The following is a 21,121-nucleotide window of genomic DNA, read 5'->3' as shown; positions in this document are numbered from 1 at the left end:
CACACATGCTCATGACATCCATCCTGGCCCGCACCCATTTTGGCCTAATTTATTTCCTTTCTTCTATTTTCTTTTGGTGAGTACAGGCGGAGGCTGTATGCACCCTTTCTTGGTAGATTGAAGACACCAGTTAAGTTTTAACACGATGCAATAAAGATTCAGTACGGTCTAGTTCAATGTGATGGCTGCAAACAATTCCAACGTAAATGTTCTAGGAAATGCAGATTGAAGCAGAACAAATATTAATAGTATTTCAGAGGGTGGTGGCTGCTGATAAGACCAAACAACTACCTAAAATTATTTCCAGAGCCAGAGACAATAATATAATAAAGAGGTAAAGCAAACATCATCGACACCATCAAATCCTTCCCAGCCTGAGTAGTGCCAATTCTCTACTGTCCCACTGGTGTGCGACTGCTCCATGCCAACCCCACCTCTTCTAACATGCACTCTGCTCTCTCTCCATCATCATCTATATATTATTAGCCTCATCCCCCACCAACGTCCAGACATGGGGACGACAGTAAACGAAACAGATGTGTAATATATAAATGTATATATACGTGAATTAATATTATTGAAAAAAAATTAAAAAGGACTAAAGAAAAAGAATTGCTCGGAAACCATTAAGCATAGATTTACAAACATGCAAGCAAGACCAGTAAAACCACCCCCAAAACTACAGTACAACTACAAACAAACCATGTTTAAGAATTTGCCACGGTATTATTTATTTATTTTTAATCTTTTTTACCAGAATTTACCATAATTGCTTCGGTTCAGAATCCGATCCCAGCCGCACCTACACCAAGCGTAGCCGGGCGGTGCGGCTCCATCTTCCGATTCTTCCAGAAACAAGCCTCCGGGGCGAACTTACCCGACGACCTCCTTGGCTCCGACTTGCACCGCGTCAGCACGAACGGTTCATACCCATTGGACCCCACCAGCTTCTGCTCTATCATGCTAGCCATCGAGGAACCTGCTCCCGGAGCCGCCGCCGCAATTGGGAACGAGCATGAAGATCGCGGAGGCTGCAGCAGCAGCTGGTGCGGCGGGTGCGTAGGATTGGAGACCTCCATGCTGACTGGTTTCTTGACCTCATCTTCGCCGTTCGTTTTGTTGGTCGGTCTCTCTGGGAGGCATCGAATGAAGTCTGTACTGCAAACCCAGGTCTCTTTGGAGACCTCCATAGACAGCTTCGGCTCGCACATCATCAACAACAAGCAATCCGGCAAGACTGAACTCCCTCTCTCTGGCTTTTGTTGAATTTCCTGGATATTTGGCTCGAAACCCGAATAATGTTCGTTGGGGATCGGGTATTCGGGTTCCGGCCTTCCATGGGATGGCCCTTCCCATGGCCTCTCTGGCATCTCTTTCTCCTTGTTTGACTCCTCTGCTTCTTTGCCTAAAGCTGCAGGCTTCGCATCTCTTTGTTCTTCTTGCGCTTCTGATTCTTGCCCTGACTGTGCCGATATTACAGAGGAAGGTGAAAAGCGAGCTCCCTTGCCATCTTCTGCTTCTTGTTCTTCGTGGTCGGCTTCGGCTTCTATCTTTGAGTTCTCTTGATCTGCAAGAGCTCTAGGTGGAGAACTCAACAGAGTTTCTTCTGCTGGTACCACCTGGTTCAACTCTAATTCTTCTTCTTCTTTTTCTTCTTCGTCGTCTTCTTCTTCTTCATCGTCATCGTCTTCGTTTTCTTCTTGCTCTAATGGGTGTTCATGCAGCTGATTAATACCTTGTGGACTACTTTCCGAGTTTTCTTCTACCCCCTCATCTTGTTCCTCTGTAACGAAGTTTGACTTCTCTTCTAGGTGTCCATGCCCTTCACCAGCAGAAACCCACTTGTCACGAATTTCATCCTCTTTTTCCTCTGTTTCCACCTCAACTTTTCCTTCCTGTCCTTCGCTCACTTCCAACTCCCCGTGTTGTTGTTCCTTATCTTTGTGACCCTCATCTTCTTCCTGATCATAATCCTCATCCACATCTTTCCGAACTGGGGAGTCCCAAAACCGATTCGCCATGGCCGCCATTTTCACTGGGTCGGATCTGCACCTCATAAGCAACAAAGCATTCTTAGGCGGAATACAAATGCTCACCCTTGCTTCGTCTTCCTCCGCATCCGCAACCTCTTTCCTCTGCTCCTCAATCTCAAATCCCGCATCAAAAACCTCCCTCCTCCTCTGACTCGGATTTCTCTCCGTCACTCTCTCTTCTTCTCGTACCACCAACTCTATCTCGCTCCCCTTGCCTTCACCTTCTTGCATCGCCACCAGCCACCTTGCAAACACAGCCCCGCAAGAACTCCCATTTCCACACTCACCACCGTCCGATCTAGCAGCTTTCTCTTCCTTTTCCCTTTCGCTTGTCATACACGAAGACCGGCAGGGCAGAAAACAATTCAGCTCAGCACCGAAGGCCCTCAAAGCTTCGCAAATTGTTACTGGTAGATGTACCCACCTTTGGTTCCGATGCGGCAAGCCTTCATGCTGCTGATGTTGCAAAATCTGGTGGCTTTGAAACTGACCGTTAGCATTATTCTGAGTGTTAAGCTCTTCATGCGTGACAACACTCGCATTTTGCTGTTCCACTCTCCGAAAGCTCGCCTCACCTCTTCTTTTCGACCTCGTTCTCATCTTTTTCCCATGCTTCTTGGTTTTGACCCTCACCTGGCCAATACAGGTCACCTTGGGAGAAGAGGGCTCTGGGTTTTCGAAACCGTACCCTCGTTTCTTGCCCCCAGTTGGAAACATTGGCGAGGCCTGGCCACCCTTCATGCTGCCACTGCTTCTCAGTCTTCGGCTCAGAGAGGAGGAAAGAGAGATTTGGGATGCCTCTCTGGCACGGCCTGGGCTGAGAATGGATTTGGAGAGCTTCATGGAAGAAGAGGAGAGGCGCGAGGTGAAACAGATGAAGAGCTCGCTGGTGCTACTGCCGTTTGTGCTTGTCGTGCGATGGGGTCTCTCTGACTCCATTCTCTCTCTGTTTTTTTTTTTTTTTTGTATTTGTTCAATTTGTGTGACCCATTGACGGTGAAAAATGTGAGACTGTGTTGGGATGGTCAATATAGATTGGAGACTATTGGGTGTAGAAGATCTTTGTGTTTGGGCAGTATGTTTTGGGGCCTTGGTCGCAGGGGTACAGACTGCAGTGAGAGAGAGCGAGGGTGACGAAATGCTGTGTGTCCTTTGCAAAATTTAACCCAGTGATCGTAGGGTCAGGTTTTGTATATGAGCCTGGCTACTAATAACTTTTCACGACGATAATACCCTTAACCTTTGTGCAAAATCCTGGGGACAATTGCTGCTGCATAAGATAAATAAAGTTCACCACTTCCATCTCGGCAGAGCAGCCCACATGGTAGATGAGAGCAGGATTTGATCAGTTCTAGTTGTGGAATTCTGAAACTTGTAAAGGAAAAGCCAAAAAAAAGTAGAAAGCAATGTTTTACAAAGAAAGTAGCCCACTACTTTTGTTTCGTTTTTGGTTTGGGTCTTTTTCCATCCAATTTTGGTGCGCACACACGCCACCACTATCCTATGATATGACATTGCTTAAAGATAGGAGATGCATGTCCTCCAAACAACTTAGGTCAATCAAAGTTTGTTATTCATTTTGATTCAGAATCCGAACTACCTTTGGTTCCCTTCTTTCAATAGAGAATTGACAAAATCTAATGCCATGGACACGATTCTCAAAGGAACCATCTGTTAAAGTAATAGAGTGAAAAGAAAACTAGCATTAATTCTTACCTACTGGTTTATCTCTGTTGGCTTTGTGGGGGTGTGGGGGGGAAAAATAGAAGAAATGGTATAAGGAGTTAGAACAACGTGGTGGACAGATCAGAGACAGGAGAAAGAAAAAAGAAGATAAAAAATATATATATATGAATTAACATGTAATTTGTCTTTGCTGGGAACATCGAGAACCCATCCGTGTGGTCTTGTGCCCTGTCCCAACCTCGCGTTTACCCCTTCCATCCCTCCCTCCCTCCCTCCCCTCGACAGGAGCCGTTTTCTCTAAACTATCGACAAAAATGGATTTAGCTAAATGACAAGGTGGCATTTTCGATATTAAATTGAAAAAATGAATGTTCTTTTGGAGTGGAGCTCACATGTGAGAGAGGGTTCGAGAGGGACGAGGTGAAAGAAACGGAGGAGAATCCAAAGGTGCACGTGATCGGTAGCCCAATGGCGATGGCGATGTACACGATAATGCATCGATCATACGCCATGGTCATCTTTAGTTATCGTTATTATTATAATTTTAAATTTCTTATAAATAAATAATATATATATTTTTTCTTTGCTGTCAACCTAATCTTCGAACTTTTCTTTAATAGATAAACATCCCTAACTTCTCAAATTAATTTTTTAAATAAAATTATTTTATTATTAAGTCAATATGTAGAATATATATAATAAAATACGTATATAATAAATTTTAAAATTTAAATTTTATAAACCAAATGTTCTCATTTAAATAATATAAATAGTGTACTACACAACACATTAAAAAACCATTACAGTCATAAATAGGTTTTATAAAAATAAATTTATAAATTAACATAAATTCTTGTAATATATTACATTTATTTTATAATAAAAATAAATTTCTAATATAATATATCGCATTAAAAATTATAAATTTCTAAATTTATTTTTATCAATCTCTTTTTACAAATTTTCTATTGAAATTTCAGGCCATTTACACTTTGTGTTTGGGTGTTGAAGTATTCTCAACACTTCTCACTACTATTCATTACTTTATTATTACTTTTCACCTACTTTTTTTACTATTCATTACTTTTTACCTACTTTTTATTACTATTCATTACTTTATTATTACTTTTTACCTACTTTTTATTACTATTCACAACTCTCCTTAACACTTCTCAACACCCAAACCCACCTAAATGTCATCCTGATGATATTCCACGCGCATGGAATGAGAGTGGGTATGAACTGCTTGGTTGTCCCAGTCGTTTGCTATGGAGCCTATACTATGCTTCCCATGCTGAATAAGATGAAAATTTTGAATTTTAAAATTAAATATTAAAATATTATATTTTAATATTATTATTGTATTAGAATTTAAAAAAGTTAAGAAAAAATTAAATTTTTTATTATATTTTGTATGAAAATTTGAGAAAATTGTAATGATGAGATGAAAATTTTATATTTAAGATGAAAATTTCTTGTGGCCAAACAAGACCGCTAGGAGGGCATGGCACAGAGGCCATAATCCAATGCACAAAAGATCACTACACTGCTTTTGCTAAACCCAATAGCTGCTCGCCACGTTCGTAATGGATAAATGAATCCAAAGTGGCTAGTGTGTATTGGTGAGCTTCAGCGTAAACATAAGGACTTTGTCATGGAGTGAGTTTCCCCGTGTATCTAAATAGTTTATGTAAGAGTAGGGGCGACGCTGCCAAAAGCAAAAACTAAACAATAAATATAATAAAAGAAGAAGCAATGTCTCTACTTCAAAGCCAAATGATAAGCAAAATAATGAGTGGGTCAAGGTTTACTTCAAGGGCAGGGGTTTGACCAATGATTTTATACCTAAAGAAGACAGACAAACATTATTAGATTATTAGTTAATTACCACATTTGCTCCAAAAAATAAAAAATAAAAAAAAAAATGACAAAACCAACATGGTGGGCTTTCTAAGAGAGGCCCAAAAAGCATGCAAAAACAATAGAATGTGAAAGACAAAAAGAAGGAATAGGGTTATTTCTTTTTAAAAGGCTGTAGATTAAAGATGATATTCTACCTAAGGCTAAGTAAAGTGTAGGGGAATCACCTATCAAAGTCCCACAAAAGATTAAACTAAGTTCTTTTAAGGTTTCTCGTATGCCTACTTAGGTTGCAGATGGTTGTTTGATGGTTGAGGTGTATAGAAATTCAAGAGCAAAAAGAAGCTAGAAAGGAGGAACAAAGGAAGCTAAGTAATAGAGGCAAGTACTAAGGATCTCTTCTATCCATCTCCTTTCTGTTTCTTCTGTTTGGTCAATGCTGCATTCTTTTATTTGATTTCAGAAGCTGCTTAAATGTTTTGAGATCCTAAAAGTTTACACAATTTAGTTAAGAGGACTGTTAGAAATACAAAAAGATCTCACATACTGATGTGGCACACTATCAATGTGCCATGTATCTTTTTTTTTTCTCTACTTTTCCCCCTTCTCCCTTACGCCTTCCCACCCCCGCCCCCTTTTTTTTCCTCTCTTTCCCCCCTTCTTCCTATGCCTCTCTCCTCCTACCCATTTCCCTCTCCATTTCCCAACCCCTCACTGACGTCACCGTTGAACCTTCCTCTTCCCTCACCGAAGTCGTTGCTGCACCACTCTCCTTCCTTGCCACTTGCCGACGTCACCCTTCACCCTCGCCTCCGCTCCTCACCAACAGGTGTCATATCAGTACGAGGAATTCCTTTGTGGGATTCCTTTGTATTTATAATATCTTCCTTTAGTTAAAACATGCCAAAATAGTGAATGTTCGATGATGCCATGGACTCTTTCCAATGAACCATTTTTAGTAAGTAGGCCCACAGTCCGCCAGGTTCCCTTCACAATTCCAAGATGTTCTTTTCAACCTCTTTTGTACCCATATCCATGTTGCCACAAAAAAAGTAAAAGAAAAGAGAGCTCTAGTTTGAGTTAAATTTCTGGAATTCAATAATGCCTCCCTAGGTGAAAATGGATGTTAGAGATAAGCGTTTCTACATGCACATATAACGGAACTCATTTGGTAATTCTTCAATCTGTCTCCGCTTAACATCAAATTGAGATTGAAACGAAATGAACTATAATAGATGTTGATCATGACAAAGATTCTAAGATATTTAAAGATTGCCAACCCGATAGACAGTTTCCACCATCAAAACTTGCTCAACTCCTATGCAAAATCCTAGTACTTATTGTACAATAAAAGGCTGATATTGCAGTATCCACAGCCAAAATTAAATTTCAATGGAATGGCATTTTGGTGTTGAAGATTTTAGTCTCCCACAACATCGATAAGAAATCATTAAATATTATTCAGTCAAGTTCCAACACTATTTTACCGGGAATGTGCCGCTCGTCTTTGGCCTTGTGAGCCTCTCTAACCTGTGTGATGGGAAATGTTTTTTCCACTGGCATTTTCAGCTTCCCAGCTTCTGAGAGTCTGCGGATCTCATCTAAACCTTCTGAGTCAGCCCTCATGTATGTCCACCAATATTCTGTGCCATTCAAAACAAAAATGCAGGCATTAATTCAATGACCTTTGTGTGATTGCACACGTTATTGTGGGATACAAGAACCAGATGAAAAGGTGTCATTCATGCACTTGAAGGCAGATGAAAATGTGAACAAACATAACTACGATATTTATTAATTTTCAACTTCAACCCTCAAAATTTTCTAGAGCAGAAGCTTTCTCTTCTGATAAAAAGACCAGATACACAATTCAAGCCAGATTTTATACTTACAACAACTACTACCAAACTCTAAAAACGAAGACAAAGGATGAAGCTATTCTGAAAGTTGTTAAACACCCCCCACCCTCCTGCCGGTGGGAGTAAGGACAGCAGGAAGGAGAAATACATGTTGGATCATATCATCAACTATGACTTATAAACTGCAAACCCATAACAAGAGTGCAACAATAAAAGAATTTCATGTATGATCACATTTTCCCTTCTCACTTCCACCTTTTAATGCTTTTGGCATCTGGGTTTGTACATTGATAAAAAATTTAAACCCAACCTACTCTGAGGTTAACAAGGGAATTTTTTGCATTGTAAATGAATTGAGACACTAAAACATGCTCAAACATGTAAAAAATATTCTGCTAAAATAATATGTAAGATATAACCCTTTTACCTATTCCATGAGAATAACGGTATTGAATTTGTTTCTTCAATAAAATAGCTGTGGCTAAAGGAAGTCCAATTGCTAGCCCATACCTATCAGCCAAAGATGCCGCCTCACCCTACAATGAAAGAGGCTAAAAACTTTAAAGGCATACATGGCAGCATTCAGAAAGACGTATACAAAAAATCTTTAGAGAAGATCATGCAACTATCTCATACCTGAAGCGTCATATAGTGTCCACCTCTCTTCAAAAAGTTGATACTTATTCTTTCTGTCTCTGGTGCACCAATGGTGTCCAAAACAGCATCAAACTTCCCTTTTATTGCCAATTCAAGGTCCTGTAAATTAAAGGAAAAAAAAAATCAGTCTTGGTCCCCAAGATCATATGAAATCACTATCTACATAAGGTATCTGAGGAGAGATGACCTCAGCAGTGTAGTCAACTGCCTGCTCCGCACCAGCTGCCAATACTCTACCGATACTTTGACTTCCACAAGTAGCCGTAACATGGCACCCTGCAGCTACTGAAAGCTGAATTGCGGCAAACCCTACTGCTCCTCCACCACCCACCACTAATACTCTTTGCCTGTGAAGATGAGATCAAGGAGACAACTATGAGGAACTACATGATGAAAATATAACATAAAGAACATTCGGTAATTCTTAAGTTGAAATTGCATTTCCTTATATTTCATCCTTTTCTACAAACTTCAAGCAAAGCATAAAATAGGCCAATAGAATTCCAATTATATTAAAGCATGCCAATTACTAAATTCTTTCATAGGGTTAATTTTATCACGACATCCAGCAACATTTGCAATGGAAAAGAAAAGAAATCAATGCTGCTTGGTAAATGAGCATGTCTATATTGAAACAATCAACCAACCAACCAAGCAATATTCAGAACAATCTCATTTTTTACTACTGCAGTTGTTGTAAAATGGTCATCCAAATGCCTGAAATAAAGCATTTTCAGCTATCAACCATTTTGTGGTGAAGACTGCACTATCTATAATGGTGACAGCTTTGTATCTTCATAAGGCACATTATTCATACAACTTGATAAAAGGGGGACAGCTAAGAAATATATGGCAGAGAGAGATAGAGAGAGAGATCAAACCATACCCCTCACTTATCCTAGCAGAACCTTTTAAGGCACGCCATGCTGTCAGCGCAGCAAAAGGAATGGCACTTGCCTCCTAGGAGCATAAAAGTTATATACGAAGTCAATCTCTGTAGACACATGGAAAAATACTAACTTTAACTATTTCTCAAATTATGTGATTCATCATATGTTGAGAGCTGTTGTTAGGCCACATCATGCAGAATAAGAACATCTGGACAGCTTATGAAATGTTATCATCAAATCCACATGGAAGTGCCAAATGACAGAAGGTATGGAAGCAGCAACTGCAATTTTTGCATCAATGCATTCTGAAGAGGTGATTTTCAGAATTCAAAAACACTGCCCCATTAAAATACTAATGATGAGCCAAATATTTTTTTTCTTTACTTTTCTGTAAAATCCAAAAGTGAATTTTTTTAGCAGCCTTAATTTTTTCTCTCTCATAAATTGTCAAAGCTAGCAATTAAAGTCTAGCCACCAATGTTCAGCATATCGTTCAAAAGGACAACAGTACACCAACTTTAATTAGCATTAGAACAGCTTTTATCGTTGAATGGAAATGCCCACACACATGAGACTAACAATTACATCAATAATTCTTCAGCTTAAAACACAAAACGCTACAAAATTTACCACGTGTGTTACTGCAACAGGTTTGGGAGCAAGCTCATCTTCAGAAAGAATTGCATAGTCAGCATAAGTACCCCTAATGGCAGTTGGATGCAATGCACCAAAAACTTCTTGCCCAACACTAAGTGACCGAACTGAAGCTCCAAGCGCTGCAACTTCACCACTAATATCACGACCCAAAATGAGAGGTAGATGTGGTTCAAATATGGAACGACCATAGGCTGATCGCATCTGAAAATATTAAATCTAAAACATTCAATACGTGCTAAGATCAATGGATGATTAAATGTCTAAGCACAAGTGAAGGGAAAGTGGAGGGGGCACTGGGCAGGGACAGGATATTATAGTATTGGTACATTCCGTTACATAGTATTGGTATAATAGTTTGCCCTGTGTGCGGCAAACAGTTCAGCACCCGGATCGAGCGGCATGAAGTGAATGTGTAAATACGTCTGCACACAAGCGCATGAACACACATTGACTAGTATTATAAATTCGTAGAGTCTAGTTTCAGTGGCCAACATCTCTCAAACGCCGATTGATTTCCTTCAGTTTCGTCACCTATTTCCCCCATTTTCTCAGCAACCAAGCATAACTAGAAAAAGATAAAAACCAATCCATCCACCCACATTTAGAAAAGAAATAAAAAAAAAAAAAAGGAAAAACAAAGCGCATACTCTGGTATCGAGAGGGTTAATGGAGACGGCACGAGCGCGGACGAGAACCTCATTGGATTTGAGAGCGGGGACTTCCAGATTGGGACGGAGTTCCAGCACCTCCGGCCCACCGAACCGCGGAAGCACGACGGCTCTGCAGCTGGTAACGATGCCTCTCAGCCCCAAAACGTCTGAACTGGGACTACGAAAATTTCTACCAATCGAGAAGCTCCGAGGTGTCAGAATTCGCATTTTGTAATGTCCGTTTGAGTAATCGGGAGTTCAGAAAAGTGTTCTGTTATGGAATCGGAGAAATAAGAACGAAAAAGAGAAACAAATATCGATACGTAGTAGTGTTTGTTAGGGTTTCGATGAAGAGTGAGGGGGAGTCAACGCAATATAAAAGGAGTGAAGAAGAGAGTGAAGAGAATCAAGAAGACGTGTCAGTACTTTGGTCCGCACGGCAGAGATGGCGGGGGTTCGTTTCCGCTGCGTAATGGAGGACGTTCGCTCCGTGCTAACGTGCACCTCAGGTGATCTTTGTGATAAGCTGCACCTCTTGCCTTTATTTGTTTTTTGTTTTTTTTTTTTTTTTTTCCGTGTTGATCTCGGCTCCAACAATTTTTTTTTTCTGCCATTTTTTTGCCTGTAAATAATTATTAAGAGAAATAATACTTGCAAAATTAAATTTTTAATAATAAATTTTACTTTTTTTAAAGCAATTATACGACACTTACATGCTTCATGATTGTATATAACATTCATCAAAAAGAAAATTTCTTGTTCAACGTTACAGAGGGCAAAATATCTTGTTAGGAAATTTCCCTTGTCCCCCCTTTTTGTGTTAACTTATAATCAACGTTGATTCATTATCTTGATCAATGAAAACAAGAAATAGGGTTCTGCATTCCATGGTGGTGCAAAGTACTCTACCAAAGATAGAAATTAGGGGGGACTATTGACTGAATTGTAAGAGACTAACATGAAAACAGATCCTACTCGGAGTGATAAAAGCTCACTGACAGTTTAAAAGCAAAAACAAATACAAAAATAAAGGAGAGAATTGCATAATTTCCTATCAATCTACAACTTTGCTTCATGTCTGTTCTCAGTTGAGCCAAAAGGAGTAGTGCTGCTGCTCACGACTGCTGTACCCGTGGGAAAATTAGAATTTCCTGCAATGTTCGGGTTGCCAGTTTCAATTTCTTTCTGTTCAAGGGTTACTGTATGAGTGGCTACAGAAATGTTAGCATGGGATACAGGAGCCACCATAGCTGCTTCGCCGGAGTGTTGCTTTTGCATTGTTTCAACAGGAGTAATAGCCCTCGGAGCTGTGACTGCCGAAGGATTTGTGGTAGTTTTCTGCTGGTTGATGGATGCTGCCTCATTCACAGCATGAAGCTGCTGCAGCCTGTAGTCAGTTTCAGGCCGACGGCAAACCTTTCTCAGTGGCACTATTTCCTGAGGTTTAAAAAATCATGAAGCAACCAAATAATTATATACGATCATAAACCACATTTGAATGACATTACAATGCAATCAAAAGCCCTGTTTGAATCCACGTTCATCACCTTAAAATATATAAAATGAATAGAAAGCAAATGAATTCCCATGGCAGCGTGAGATATAAATAACTACATGACAGAGTGCATTTGAGGCTAAATCAATCTAATTGCTAAATAGAAAATTCCTATAGAATGAATGACCATAAAGAAATGGATATTTTTCTACCATTTATAGGCAAGTGATGACCTAAAACAATATAAAAGAATCATCATACTGGCCAAAAAATTATATCAAGTTTATCAAGTAAACCAAGGACCATGGCTGATATAGAACTCAGAGGTGGATAGGGGGAGAGGGGAGAGTGAGAGAGACTAAAATGATTAAAAAACAAAAAGAAAACCTTACTAGAGAATTCAGGCAAGTAAATACCTCAGACTGATCATGATCGTAACGCACCAAAAACCTACAACGGCAACCTCTGACATCATGCCTTCGTCTTTGTGCATCAAGGACATGGGCATCATAGTAAAGAGCCTGCTCTTTACCTTCCTGAAAATTTTCAAAGCATTGAATAAAAAGTTCTCAACATCTGATTAGAATAACTCCCCTTGCTGTCGTTGACTAAATCAATTTCCTACTGCAATTGCATTGAGATAATTCCACCTGAAAACAGAGTATGAGATCTCCGGGAAGAACTGCAACACATTCTGATGATTCGCATGGGAGAGAACGCAGCCTGACATGCTTACGAACATTAACCCACTCATCCTCCTCTGATCCAAAACCAGCAAAACGGACAAGTACTTCCTGAATATCCAGCAAGATTACAGACATGACATGAAACAAACGGTAGGTGAAAAGCCAAGAAGAAAAAATGTAACCCGAACAATAAGAGCAATGCTATCTGCATTTTATTGCACACTTTTAAGGATGATATTTAATATAGTCAAAACAAAATTTGAGGGATTGAATACGAAAACGACGAAAAATCCAATCAGTTATTTGGACTTAAGACCTTCATGGCTCATAACTCAAAATTTTTAAGGTAATTCTCATGACCCCCATTCCAAACCCTAATATGGGCAACTATGCAATATGGATACCTTTTTCTCACAGGAAACAAGGAATTATTCTATGACATTCAATTTACTTAGGTATGTAAGAGATGTAAATAGGACATAAATGTATGGATGGACAAATATGAAACAAACATAAAAGAATTCAATCCACGAGGAACTTGAAACTCACTGGATCACCAGTCTCCAAATGTCTATGGGAAACAAAGGCAGCAACATCATACCTAAGAAAAGAAAAAAAGTTTTAGACTAATTGCTACTGAGTCATTTACCAGAAAAAAAAAATCATATTTATAGGATAGAATGAAGAAAGCATCTAGAAATACAAACTACAGTTCCTACAAAAAATGACAAGAAATACTAACCATGCACCATCCCTCCCAGATCTGGCTTCAAACTCCATTGGAGAATTTTCAGTAGCACCCTTTCCTGCACTTAGAACTGGAGAAAAGAAAATGAGGGCTAGATATATCTAAATATGATGACATAGATGCCTAACAATTTTTCTTTTTATTTTTTATGACAAGGAACCCCGGAGATCTTGTAAATGTAACATGTCTTTTTATAACGTGCCCACATCACATGGATCAAGTTAATTTTCAGCTTTTCACTGATGGGAGGTCGCCCTAGACATTGGCTGCACTCAAAGATTCAAACCATGGACATAGGAGAATGCCCCAAAGACCAAGGCTCTTACTAAACTGGTCTTTAGAAAATGTTGGGGTTGTGAAATGAAGAGCACGCCTATCTACTGCTCTTCCTGTTACCTGATTAACAATGTTTCTTAATGGCTTCTCAGGGTTCGGGGCATTTATGGATGACATCTTTCATCTACCTCACCTTTCACCATTATAGGAAAAGTAAAAGTAAATTAATAAAAGGGATAGAAGATGGGCCATGATTTGTAAAGAATGTGAAGGGCACAGACTACTAGACATCTATGCTTTTTTTTAGAAGTAACTATTAGACATCTCTGTTAATTAGATATTTTGAAACATTGACAGACCAAATAATAGCCAAGACTGCACTTTTGGAGGTAGGTTGTGTTTCTGAAAGACGAGAGCATGACTGTAAACTTGATAACAAATCAGTTCAATTTCTGTATCCTCCTGTGTCATGTTCTATGTTTTACATCGACAGGAAATTTTTAAGGTAACGTGCAAGCAACAAAAAGATGTGCAAGAATCATATCAAACAACATGGCCAACAGGTAATAGTCATTTCCCTGAAAATTCAAACATAGTTGAATATAAATGTTCTCATAAAGCTTTAAAATTCCAAAGTGTTACTCTAGAAATAGATACAGATACAAACATAAACAACAACATGCAGCATTTGGATAACTCCAGAATATTATGAGTTATGGGTGAATATATTTTTTCTTTTCCCAGGTTGTAGAGTTTTTACTTAGACATTATATCTTAACATGCTTCCAAATATACAATAGATGTTATACGAAAAATCAATAAGCTAATTCGCAACACCAGATTATGTGCACCATATAGATAAAAGTTGATTATCAATCATCATGAAAAAAAAAAGAAACTCAATACAATATAGAAGAGTAAATACTTTTTGGGCAAGGAATAGTCTATACTAAATACAGAAATAGGGCTAAAACTTATGGAAGAGAGAAAGGAGGTCTTCAAAACTATGAGCATTGAGTAGGACACATCCTACCTGAAGGAGCAGCTACAGATTGTGGTTGTGGTACATTTCTCACTGGATTTGAATCATCCCGTGGCATGGGAGAGACATTTAACTTCCCAGGAGCCTTACTTATTTTTGCCCTTATAGCATACCGCCTATTTTGAAACCAGTTCCAAACCTAAAATGAAGATTCTAAATGAGAAATGAGACTCTAAGTGATTCCTCATAAGGCAAAAATTGATTAAACCACCATACTTGCTTCATCTGAACTGTAATCTTCCCTTTGCGTTCTGCTGACTCACTACATCACAAGACAATGCATCACAAGTAAAAATTGTAATGCTTACAATATTGAAAGAGACAAAGGCGCAGTGGCGCACCTGAACTTCTCTGCAAGTGACACAATAACATCACGTGATGGCATTGTATTATTGTGTTGTTGCAGAATAACATCCATCTCCACAACCTTGATAAAGTAGCAAGACATTATATGGCATCATGAACACAGAATCATTTGATGGCTAGAGGAAAGACAGAAAGATTAACTCCCATTCGTTTTCTTATCTTTTCTTTTTCTTTTCTGACCCTCTCTTTATTTCTTATTAAAATCCAGGTACAGTTTTTGTTGTATAGGTAGGTGCAGGTGAATTCAAGAATCTTACAAGGAAGCTATGCTTAAGGCATTCTCAGTGTCAGTATTAAATTGAATATTCCAAAAATAAGATGACCGAAAAGGCTGATAAAACTGCACCATATAAGGTAAGAGCACGTTTCCAAAAGTGGAAAAAATGAAGATGACATTAAAACCTTTATTTTCAAAACTGTATCCTAAAAATTATTCCCGGATCCCAACACAACATATCATCGCTAAAATATTTCCAGTCACTGCCTTTAGGTTTTTTGTTCAATGAAAGAAATGCCGCATAAACAAGCACTCCTTCCAAAGTGTTTTCAGGTTTATTTTTGAAGTTTCTGGAAATAAAAACATCTAAAAAAAGTATCCAAAATAGCTTCATGCTACCAAGTACACCGATTACCTTTAAGTTCAAATTTGATACATACATATACATATACACATGCAACAGTAAATTGATAAGCTTATATTAAATCAACCACCAACAGGGAACTTTAAAACCCCAGAAAACCAAAAAAATAGATCCTGCATAATTGACCCATTTAACAGTTCCACCCCTAAATTCGAAATTTAGTACGCGCATACGTATCCAAAACCCAGAAAATCAGGCAGAGAAACCCTGCCAATCAAACTGACCCGTTAAAAAATTTCCACCCAGACTTTAGCTGGAATTCATCCAATCAAAAGAAAAATGCATAAATACATACCACAAATGCATATATAGGTTCCCAGACTCGTACATATTAACATGAATCTCAAATTAGCATGAAAAAATAACTCGCAGAGGAAGATACCTCATTTTGTGCAAAGCGAAAGGCAGGGCCTCCATTGCTAGGAGGCCGACCCATGATCTCTTTCCGTCGCTCTCCTTGTGTCTCCCTCCCAAACTCTCAGAAGCGAAAGAACAAAACTTCAACCAAAAACAAACGCCCGATGGATTTAGATAGATGCAGCGCTTAAGCTCGCCAAAATTTGTATTATTTTTATTATATTATAATAATCATAAGAAACGAGAAGGCCCGGAACGCTGTAGACTACTACCGACTATCTTTGTGTAGACTGTAGAGTGCCTGCAAATTTTCGGGAAGAGACAGTTTGGGCGCAAAGTGCAAACTGCACGAACTAGTCGCCAAAAGTAGAAGACACAGGATATTTGCGCATTATGGCGAGCTGTTCGCATGATGATAATAATAATAATAATAAATTTTATTTTTTTTAAAGCAGAATCTATAAATATCTAATGTTTTTTTTTTCTTTAGAAGAAAACTTATATACATTGAAAGAAAACTGATGCAATATGCAACGAAGGGAGGAAAAATATTCGTTGCAGCTACTGTTTGGCATTGGTCCACACCATAGGTGGCACTGGTTTAATGGCCAAATTTTTTCCAGCTTTCCATTCCACGTATGCACACCATACGTGGTGTTGCTTGAAAAACACTAATAAGCCGCTAGGCTTGTACCATACCATTTCACTTGACTGTTGGTTTTTTTTTTTTTTTTTTTTTTTAAACTTGATAATTAAGAAGGTAGTTATAAGCATATTAGTGTATTTTTTTATTTAATGATTAAAAAAGTAATTAAAAAAATATAAAAAAAAATAATAACTGAACGGCACACCAAACGGTATGCTCCAGGCGGCATAATAGCCGCACCCTATATAATATTCAACATGGTCACAATAAACCAATAAATAAACAACAATCTCATAATACACCAACTACATCTACCGTGACACTGATCATAATAAAATCTAAAGGTCTATGCCACCATTGGAAAGTATCATTCACAAACTGTGCAAGTCAAGCTAAAAGATGGGATAACTCATTTTCCATGCCTACCAACATAAAGAACATTGAAAGAGATAAAAAAATAGACAACAATATTTTTACTTCATGAGTCAAATGACTAAACCTGTTCAGGCCATCCCACCCCCGAGCAAATAGCCTCAACTATGGTAAGTGAATCCTCTTCGAGAATTAAACAAGATATGCCTCGATGAGAAACTAATTGTAAGTCCCTTAGAGCAGCAAGGGCTTCAATATGTTTCACGTCATAAATACTCAACTCTGTTCTAGACATTGTCATGACCATACAATCTTTTTCATCTCGCAACATAGCACCCACCTTAGAAAAGTGTATAGAATTAAACACAGCTCCATCAATATTTAATTTTAAGGTCTCACATGATGGAGGATGCCAACACAGGTCAAATATCCATTAGGAAGGATATTAATTTATTAATAATTCCGAAATATTTCATTTATCAAAATTATATTTCAAAAATATTTAGTAATTATTTTACGAGAGCAGAATCCTCCAACATTTTTTTTTTTTTAATCTTTCAACCTAAATTTCTAATTTTTACAACCTTTTCTGAGAGTCTCATGGTGATATTATATTATATTTATATATATATATATATATATATATATATATATATATTTTAATTCTGATTGAATCTTTTTCTCATGTGTATTCTCACGTCGGCATGTTGTCAACAAATTAACGAAGAATCGACAAATTGATCACTTTGAAATATGATTTATACCACAAGATATAAGTTATTAAAAAATTCGTGTCCCAAACACCAATTTAATATTCGACAAAACCCAGAAATTAATTTATAACCACAAACCAAGTTGCAAAGCGCAGATATTTACCAATGTCATCTGAAAAGCATAGTAAATGCAATAGATGATCTCCCATATAAGGGTGTCAGGAATACAATCTCCATCACTGACAAGGTTCTTTCATTACTTTTTTTTTCTTTTTCTTTTTATAAGAAGAGGACGGTACCCCAATTTTATTAATATCCCTCACTTGTGGCGGAGGAAAACCGTGGTTACAATTCAGACGCTGTGAATTATAAATAAAAAAAAAAAAAAATCTCATGCATCAAAAAACAAACCTAATACTCCCAACAAATTGAAATCCCAGGTTCTCTCAATGCATGCTAACACAATAATCACACATTATTACTCTCTATTTTTGCTCTCCCCATCTAGAAGAGAACCAGAATTATGAACGTCTAAGCCGCTTCCTAGTTGCACCATCATCTTCAAGGTTGTTGACCCGCTCGCATTCGTCAATCCATTCACTATATCTGTGATCCACAAATATGAAATGAGAAAAAGAAAGAAAAATATATCAGAAAAGCAATTCTCTAGTTTTAAAATAACAACATTCATACAAAACTTTCAACTTACATGTCTATGGGTTCAGTTAAAGCTGCAAAACAGAACAAAAAACCAAAAAAAGAAAAAGAAAAGAAAGATTAGTACTTAATTTACTGATTTAATATGGCTAAAAGATTACCCAAGATCCTGGGGGAAAATTCAAAAAAAAAAAAAGGATTATCAAAGACCAATGGATCAAGCCACAACATATAAAAAGGCGTGTAATCCCCAGAAAACAATAAAAAGAGTTCATAATGTATACGTCTCAAATCCCAGAGAGATCAGGGAGAGAGTTTTTCAATCTAGTCCTGTTTGAGAAGGACGTTTTACAAGTTGAAACTCTTTTTCAAACTCAGGCCCCTGATAGCAGTGGCGGAACCATATGCATTTTTTTAAAAAAATCAAAATATACCTTAGTTTTTATTCATAAATTTATAGATATAATGGCCCCCCAAAAATATTTATAATCTCTATATCTTCTATAAAATTTTAATATACTTAGAAATGTTTTTTCAAAATTTTTTTTTCTATAGTCTCAAAATTTTGTATAATTACTATATATTATTTATTTTCAAGAGTGTGGTCTTACCAAAATCAAATCAAAACCAAGTTTGGTAGAAATAATAAACTTACTAATATGGATTCTAAAGTTTTTTGTTAAACAATATTAGGCTTCTTAATTTGGAATCCAAAGTAAAAATACAAGAAAAATCATTTAAGATTGGTGATCTATATGGAAAATAGTTGACAGGTTTTATCCTCTAGACTTCATTGAGCAAGAAAAATCTTATTTAAGGTCTATTATAATATTATATATACTTAACATAACATGAAAATATCTAGAATTTACATAAAACTTAATAAACTAGTTTACATATATACTAGAATGAAAGATGACATTCTAAAAAATCACTTGATTGTTTATACAAAGTAAATAAATTCTGAACATTTCATTATAAAAATAATAATAGATAAATATTATTTCATAAAATATTATCGTCAAAAACCTGAAAACATATATTAAGGTATTTTATTTTTATATGTATATTGCAAATTATTGAAATCTAATTTTATATATATAATTTATGTTTTAATATTTTTAAATTTCAATGTGACGCACGTTAGAAAATTTGGGCCCCTTTCAAAAAAATTCATGGTTCCACCACTGCCTGATAGGTTAATTCCCTAAGCCACGAAATAATAATAAGGTACCTGTTATGGTGGTGCTGAAACTCTCTTGGCAAACCCAACAAGAAGCCTCTCCAATTAAGTTCTTCATATCACTGAAACGGTACAAAATCTTTAAGTTCCAATCAACACTAATATGAAAATTACGTACATGAGCACACAAACTTTACTTCATAAATGCATTAATTAACGATCTAGACACGACTCAAAAAAAATAAAAATGGAAAGATCTTCAGAAGCAAATTGAACTTAAAAACAGGCATGTTCGTAAGTTCAATTTGCTATGTACGTAACCAGAGTCCACAAGTTTATGGAAGATCATGCATGTCAACTCTAATTAATATGACTATAATTCATCAACTACATCTCTAGTAAAAGTAATTCCATCGTAACACTTGTTCCATGAATCTAAATGCAGGATGCTTATACTTACATTTGGCATTCAACACTTGTTCCATGGTTGCAGAAGGGGCAGCTGAAGACGGTATCAAGCTTGTCCATTCGCTTCTTCGGGGGTGGCTTAGCCCTTGATTTCCTTCTCCCCATTTGTCAACTCGATCAAACCTGTTCGATATCCATGTTTCACCACATCAACCGTACCCATGTTTAAAGCCATCAAGTGCATGCAAAGCATGGAATTATTACTCAAAAATATATGTATTTGCTTCCATGGAAGCCTATCCCGAAGATCAAATCTCCTTATAACAGCAAGTGAATAGATGGAAAAGAAGCTGAGAGAAGGGAGAAAGGAATTAAAGGAAAGGAAGCGTACGTACCTACTACCCGCACCGAAGTTGCTCGATCGACGAAGCCTTGAAATATGATTTAACGTAGAGAGAGCGTTCACCAGTATGTACCTAAAAATTTATGTGGATTGTAGTATTTATAGACAATAAAAGAGTACTCCTATTCCTACTTATCTTAAAAAAAAGAGTACTATTCCTATTAGGTCTATGAATCTTATCGCTAGATTTGATCTCTTCGATCACCTTGCACGTCATTTATTAAAAATATAAAATATTATATTTAAATCCAAACAACACATGTAAATATATATAAAAAAAATAAAAAATGAAATTTTAGATTCTTTTTATCTTTTTTTTTTATTGTATTTTAATTTTTTTAATAAATTACATGACATCATCTTATGGTGTCGTGCCAAGATGACCATATGAACCGTAAGTTTAGATGATCAAATAATATTATTCTAAAACAATATGCTTAAATAATCCTCCTTTTGATGATTTTTGTTCGGCTCGGCCAATATGAAAGAAATCTATGATGAGTGGTTTTGGTCAACTTAACGAGAACACAAAGTGTACGTATTGATGTATATATAATACAATCAGGTAGTAGACATAGTATCCATCTCAAAGTTTACAACAGATCATGATAACTCAAGATTACAGCTTATCTAATAACGAAGTTTTAGATAGCAGAAACGTCTTGGGATGATCATAATGATATGTATATTACGTTGTTGAGGCTCTGTCTGGCTCGAATCTGATGAACGAGAGTTCATGTGTGAGATCAAGTCTCGAGCATCTCCTGGACTGTGCGATGTGAGTCAGGCTGGACTGTGTCTAGAACTGGGTTTAACACAATAAGCCAAACTTTCTT

At 37.2% G+C, this 21,121-nt stretch overlaps 4 protein-coding genes across 5 annotated transcripts; all 4 read right to left on the bottom strand.

The window, feature by feature from the left end:
• Window positions 1–599: 599 nt before the first annotated feature.
• LOC122289007 (eukaryotic translation initiation factor 5B-like) lies at window positions 600–3,380 on the bottom strand. The gene has a single exon (XM_043095877.1). It carries the CDS (start codon window positions 2,970–2,972, stop codon window positions 780–782), a length of 2,193 nt encoding a protein of 730 aa, XP_042951811.1. The 5' UTR covers window positions 2,973–3,380; the 3' UTR covers window positions 600–779.
• A 3,404-nt stretch (window positions 3,381–6,784) lies between these two features.
• LOC122289726 (reticulon-4-interacting protein 1, mitochondrial) lies at window positions 6,785–10,819 on the bottom strand. Its single transcript, XM_043096953.1, has 7 exons — window positions 10,290–10,819; window positions 9,616–9,843; window positions 8,982–9,055; window positions 8,283–8,442; window positions 8,075–8,194; window positions 7,866–7,974; window positions 6,785–7,222 (listed from the first exon to the last, which is right to left on the bottom strand). Exons 1-7 carry the CDS (start codon window positions 10,518–10,520, stop codon window positions 7,041–7,043), a joined length of 1,104 nt encoding a protein of 367 aa, XP_042952887.1. The 5' UTR covers window positions 10,521–10,819; the 3' UTR covers window positions 6,785–7,040.
• Window positions 10,820–11,142: 323 nt separating this feature from the next.
• Window positions 11,143–16,324, bottom strand: LOC122289725 (protein SAWADEE HOMEODOMAIN HOMOLOG 2-like). Of its 2 annotated transcripts, XM_043096952.1 has the most exons (10): window positions 16,176–16,324; window positions 15,929–16,044; window positions 14,881–14,966; window positions 14,756–14,801; window positions 14,531–14,678; window positions 13,216–13,291; window positions 13,023–13,074; window positions 12,438–12,581; window positions 12,204–12,323; window positions 11,143–11,729 (listed from the first exon to the last, which is right to left on the bottom strand). In XM_043096952.1, exons 2-10 carry the CDS (start codon window positions 15,980–15,982, stop codon window positions 11,352–11,354), a joined length of 1,104 nt encoding a protein of 367 aa, XP_042952886.1. In that variant the 5' UTR covers window positions 15,983–16,044; window positions 16,176–16,324; the 3' UTR covers window positions 11,143–11,351. The 2 variants fall into 2 exon arrangements, with proteins under 2 accessions (XP_042952886.1, XP_042952885.1); XM_043096951.1 differs by having other exon boundaries at window positions 15,929–16,309.
• Window positions 16,325–18,038: 1,714 nt separating this feature from the next.
• Window positions 18,039–20,065, bottom strand: LOC122288871 (transcription elongation factor 1 homolog). Its single transcript, XM_043095684.1, has 4 exons — window positions 19,935–20,065; window positions 19,526–19,596; window positions 18,344–18,365; window positions 18,039–18,240 (listed from the first exon to the last, which is right to left on the bottom strand). The coding sequence occupies exons 1-4, from the start codon at window positions 20,045–20,047 to the stop codon at window positions 18,156–18,158; spliced, it is 291 nt and encodes a 96-aa protein (XP_042951618.1). The 5' UTR covers window positions 20,048–20,065; the 3' UTR covers window positions 18,039–18,155.
• Window positions 20,066–21,121: the final 1,056 nt, after the last annotated feature.

Source organism: Carya illinoinensis, chromosome 12, assembly GCF_018687715.1.
Source record: "Carya illinoinensis cultivar Pawnee chromosome 12, C.illinoinensisPawnee_v1, whole genome shotgun sequence".
NCBI classification, from domain to species: domain Eukaryota; kingdom Viridiplantae; phylum Streptophyta; class Magnoliopsida; order Fagales; family Juglandaceae; genus Carya; species Carya illinoinensis.
This window is presented reverse-complemented; position numbering and strand designations above follow the sequence as displayed.

Coding starts and splice junctions, on each gene's coding strand:
- LOC122289007 (XM_043095877.1), bottom strand. CDS start 2,972: ATGGAGTCAGAGAGACCCCATCGCACGACAAGCACAAACGGCAGTAGC.
- LOC122289726 (XM_043096953.1), bottom strand. CDS start 10,520: ATGCGAATTCTGACACCTCGGAGCTTCTCGATTGGTAGAAATTTTCGT. Junction 8,443..8,981: donor TCTGCTAGGATAAGTGAGGG/GTATGGTTTGAT, acceptor TCATCTTCACAG/GCAAAGAGTATTAGTGGTGG. Junction 8,195..8,282: donor CAGTTGACTACACTGCTGAG/GTCATCTCTCCT, acceptor TTTAATTTACAG/GACCTTGAATTGGCAATAAA.
- LOC122289725 (XM_043096952.1), bottom strand. CDS start 15,982: ATGGGTCGGCCTCCTAGCAATGGAGGCCCTGCCTTTCGCTTTGCACAA. Junction 12,324..12,437: donor ATCTCATACTCTGTTTTCAG/GTGGAATTATCT, acceptor GAAAATTTTCAG/GAAGGTAAAGAGCAGGCTCT. Junction 11,730..12,203: donor ACGATCATGATCAGTCTGAG/GTATTTACTTGC, acceptor TTTAAACCTCAG/GAAATAGTGCCACTGAGAAA.
- LOC122288871 (XM_043095684.1), bottom strand. CDS start 20,047: ATGGGGAGAAGGAAATCAAGGGCTAAGCCACCCCCGAAGAAGCGAATG. Junction 18,366..19,525: donor TTTCAGCACCACCATAACAG/GTACCTTATTAT, acceptor TCTGTTTTGCAG/CTTTAACTGAACCCATAGAC. Junction 18,241..18,343: donor TTAACTGAACCCATAGACAT/GTAAGTTGAAAG, acceptor TGTGGATCACAG/ATATAGTGAATGGATTGACG.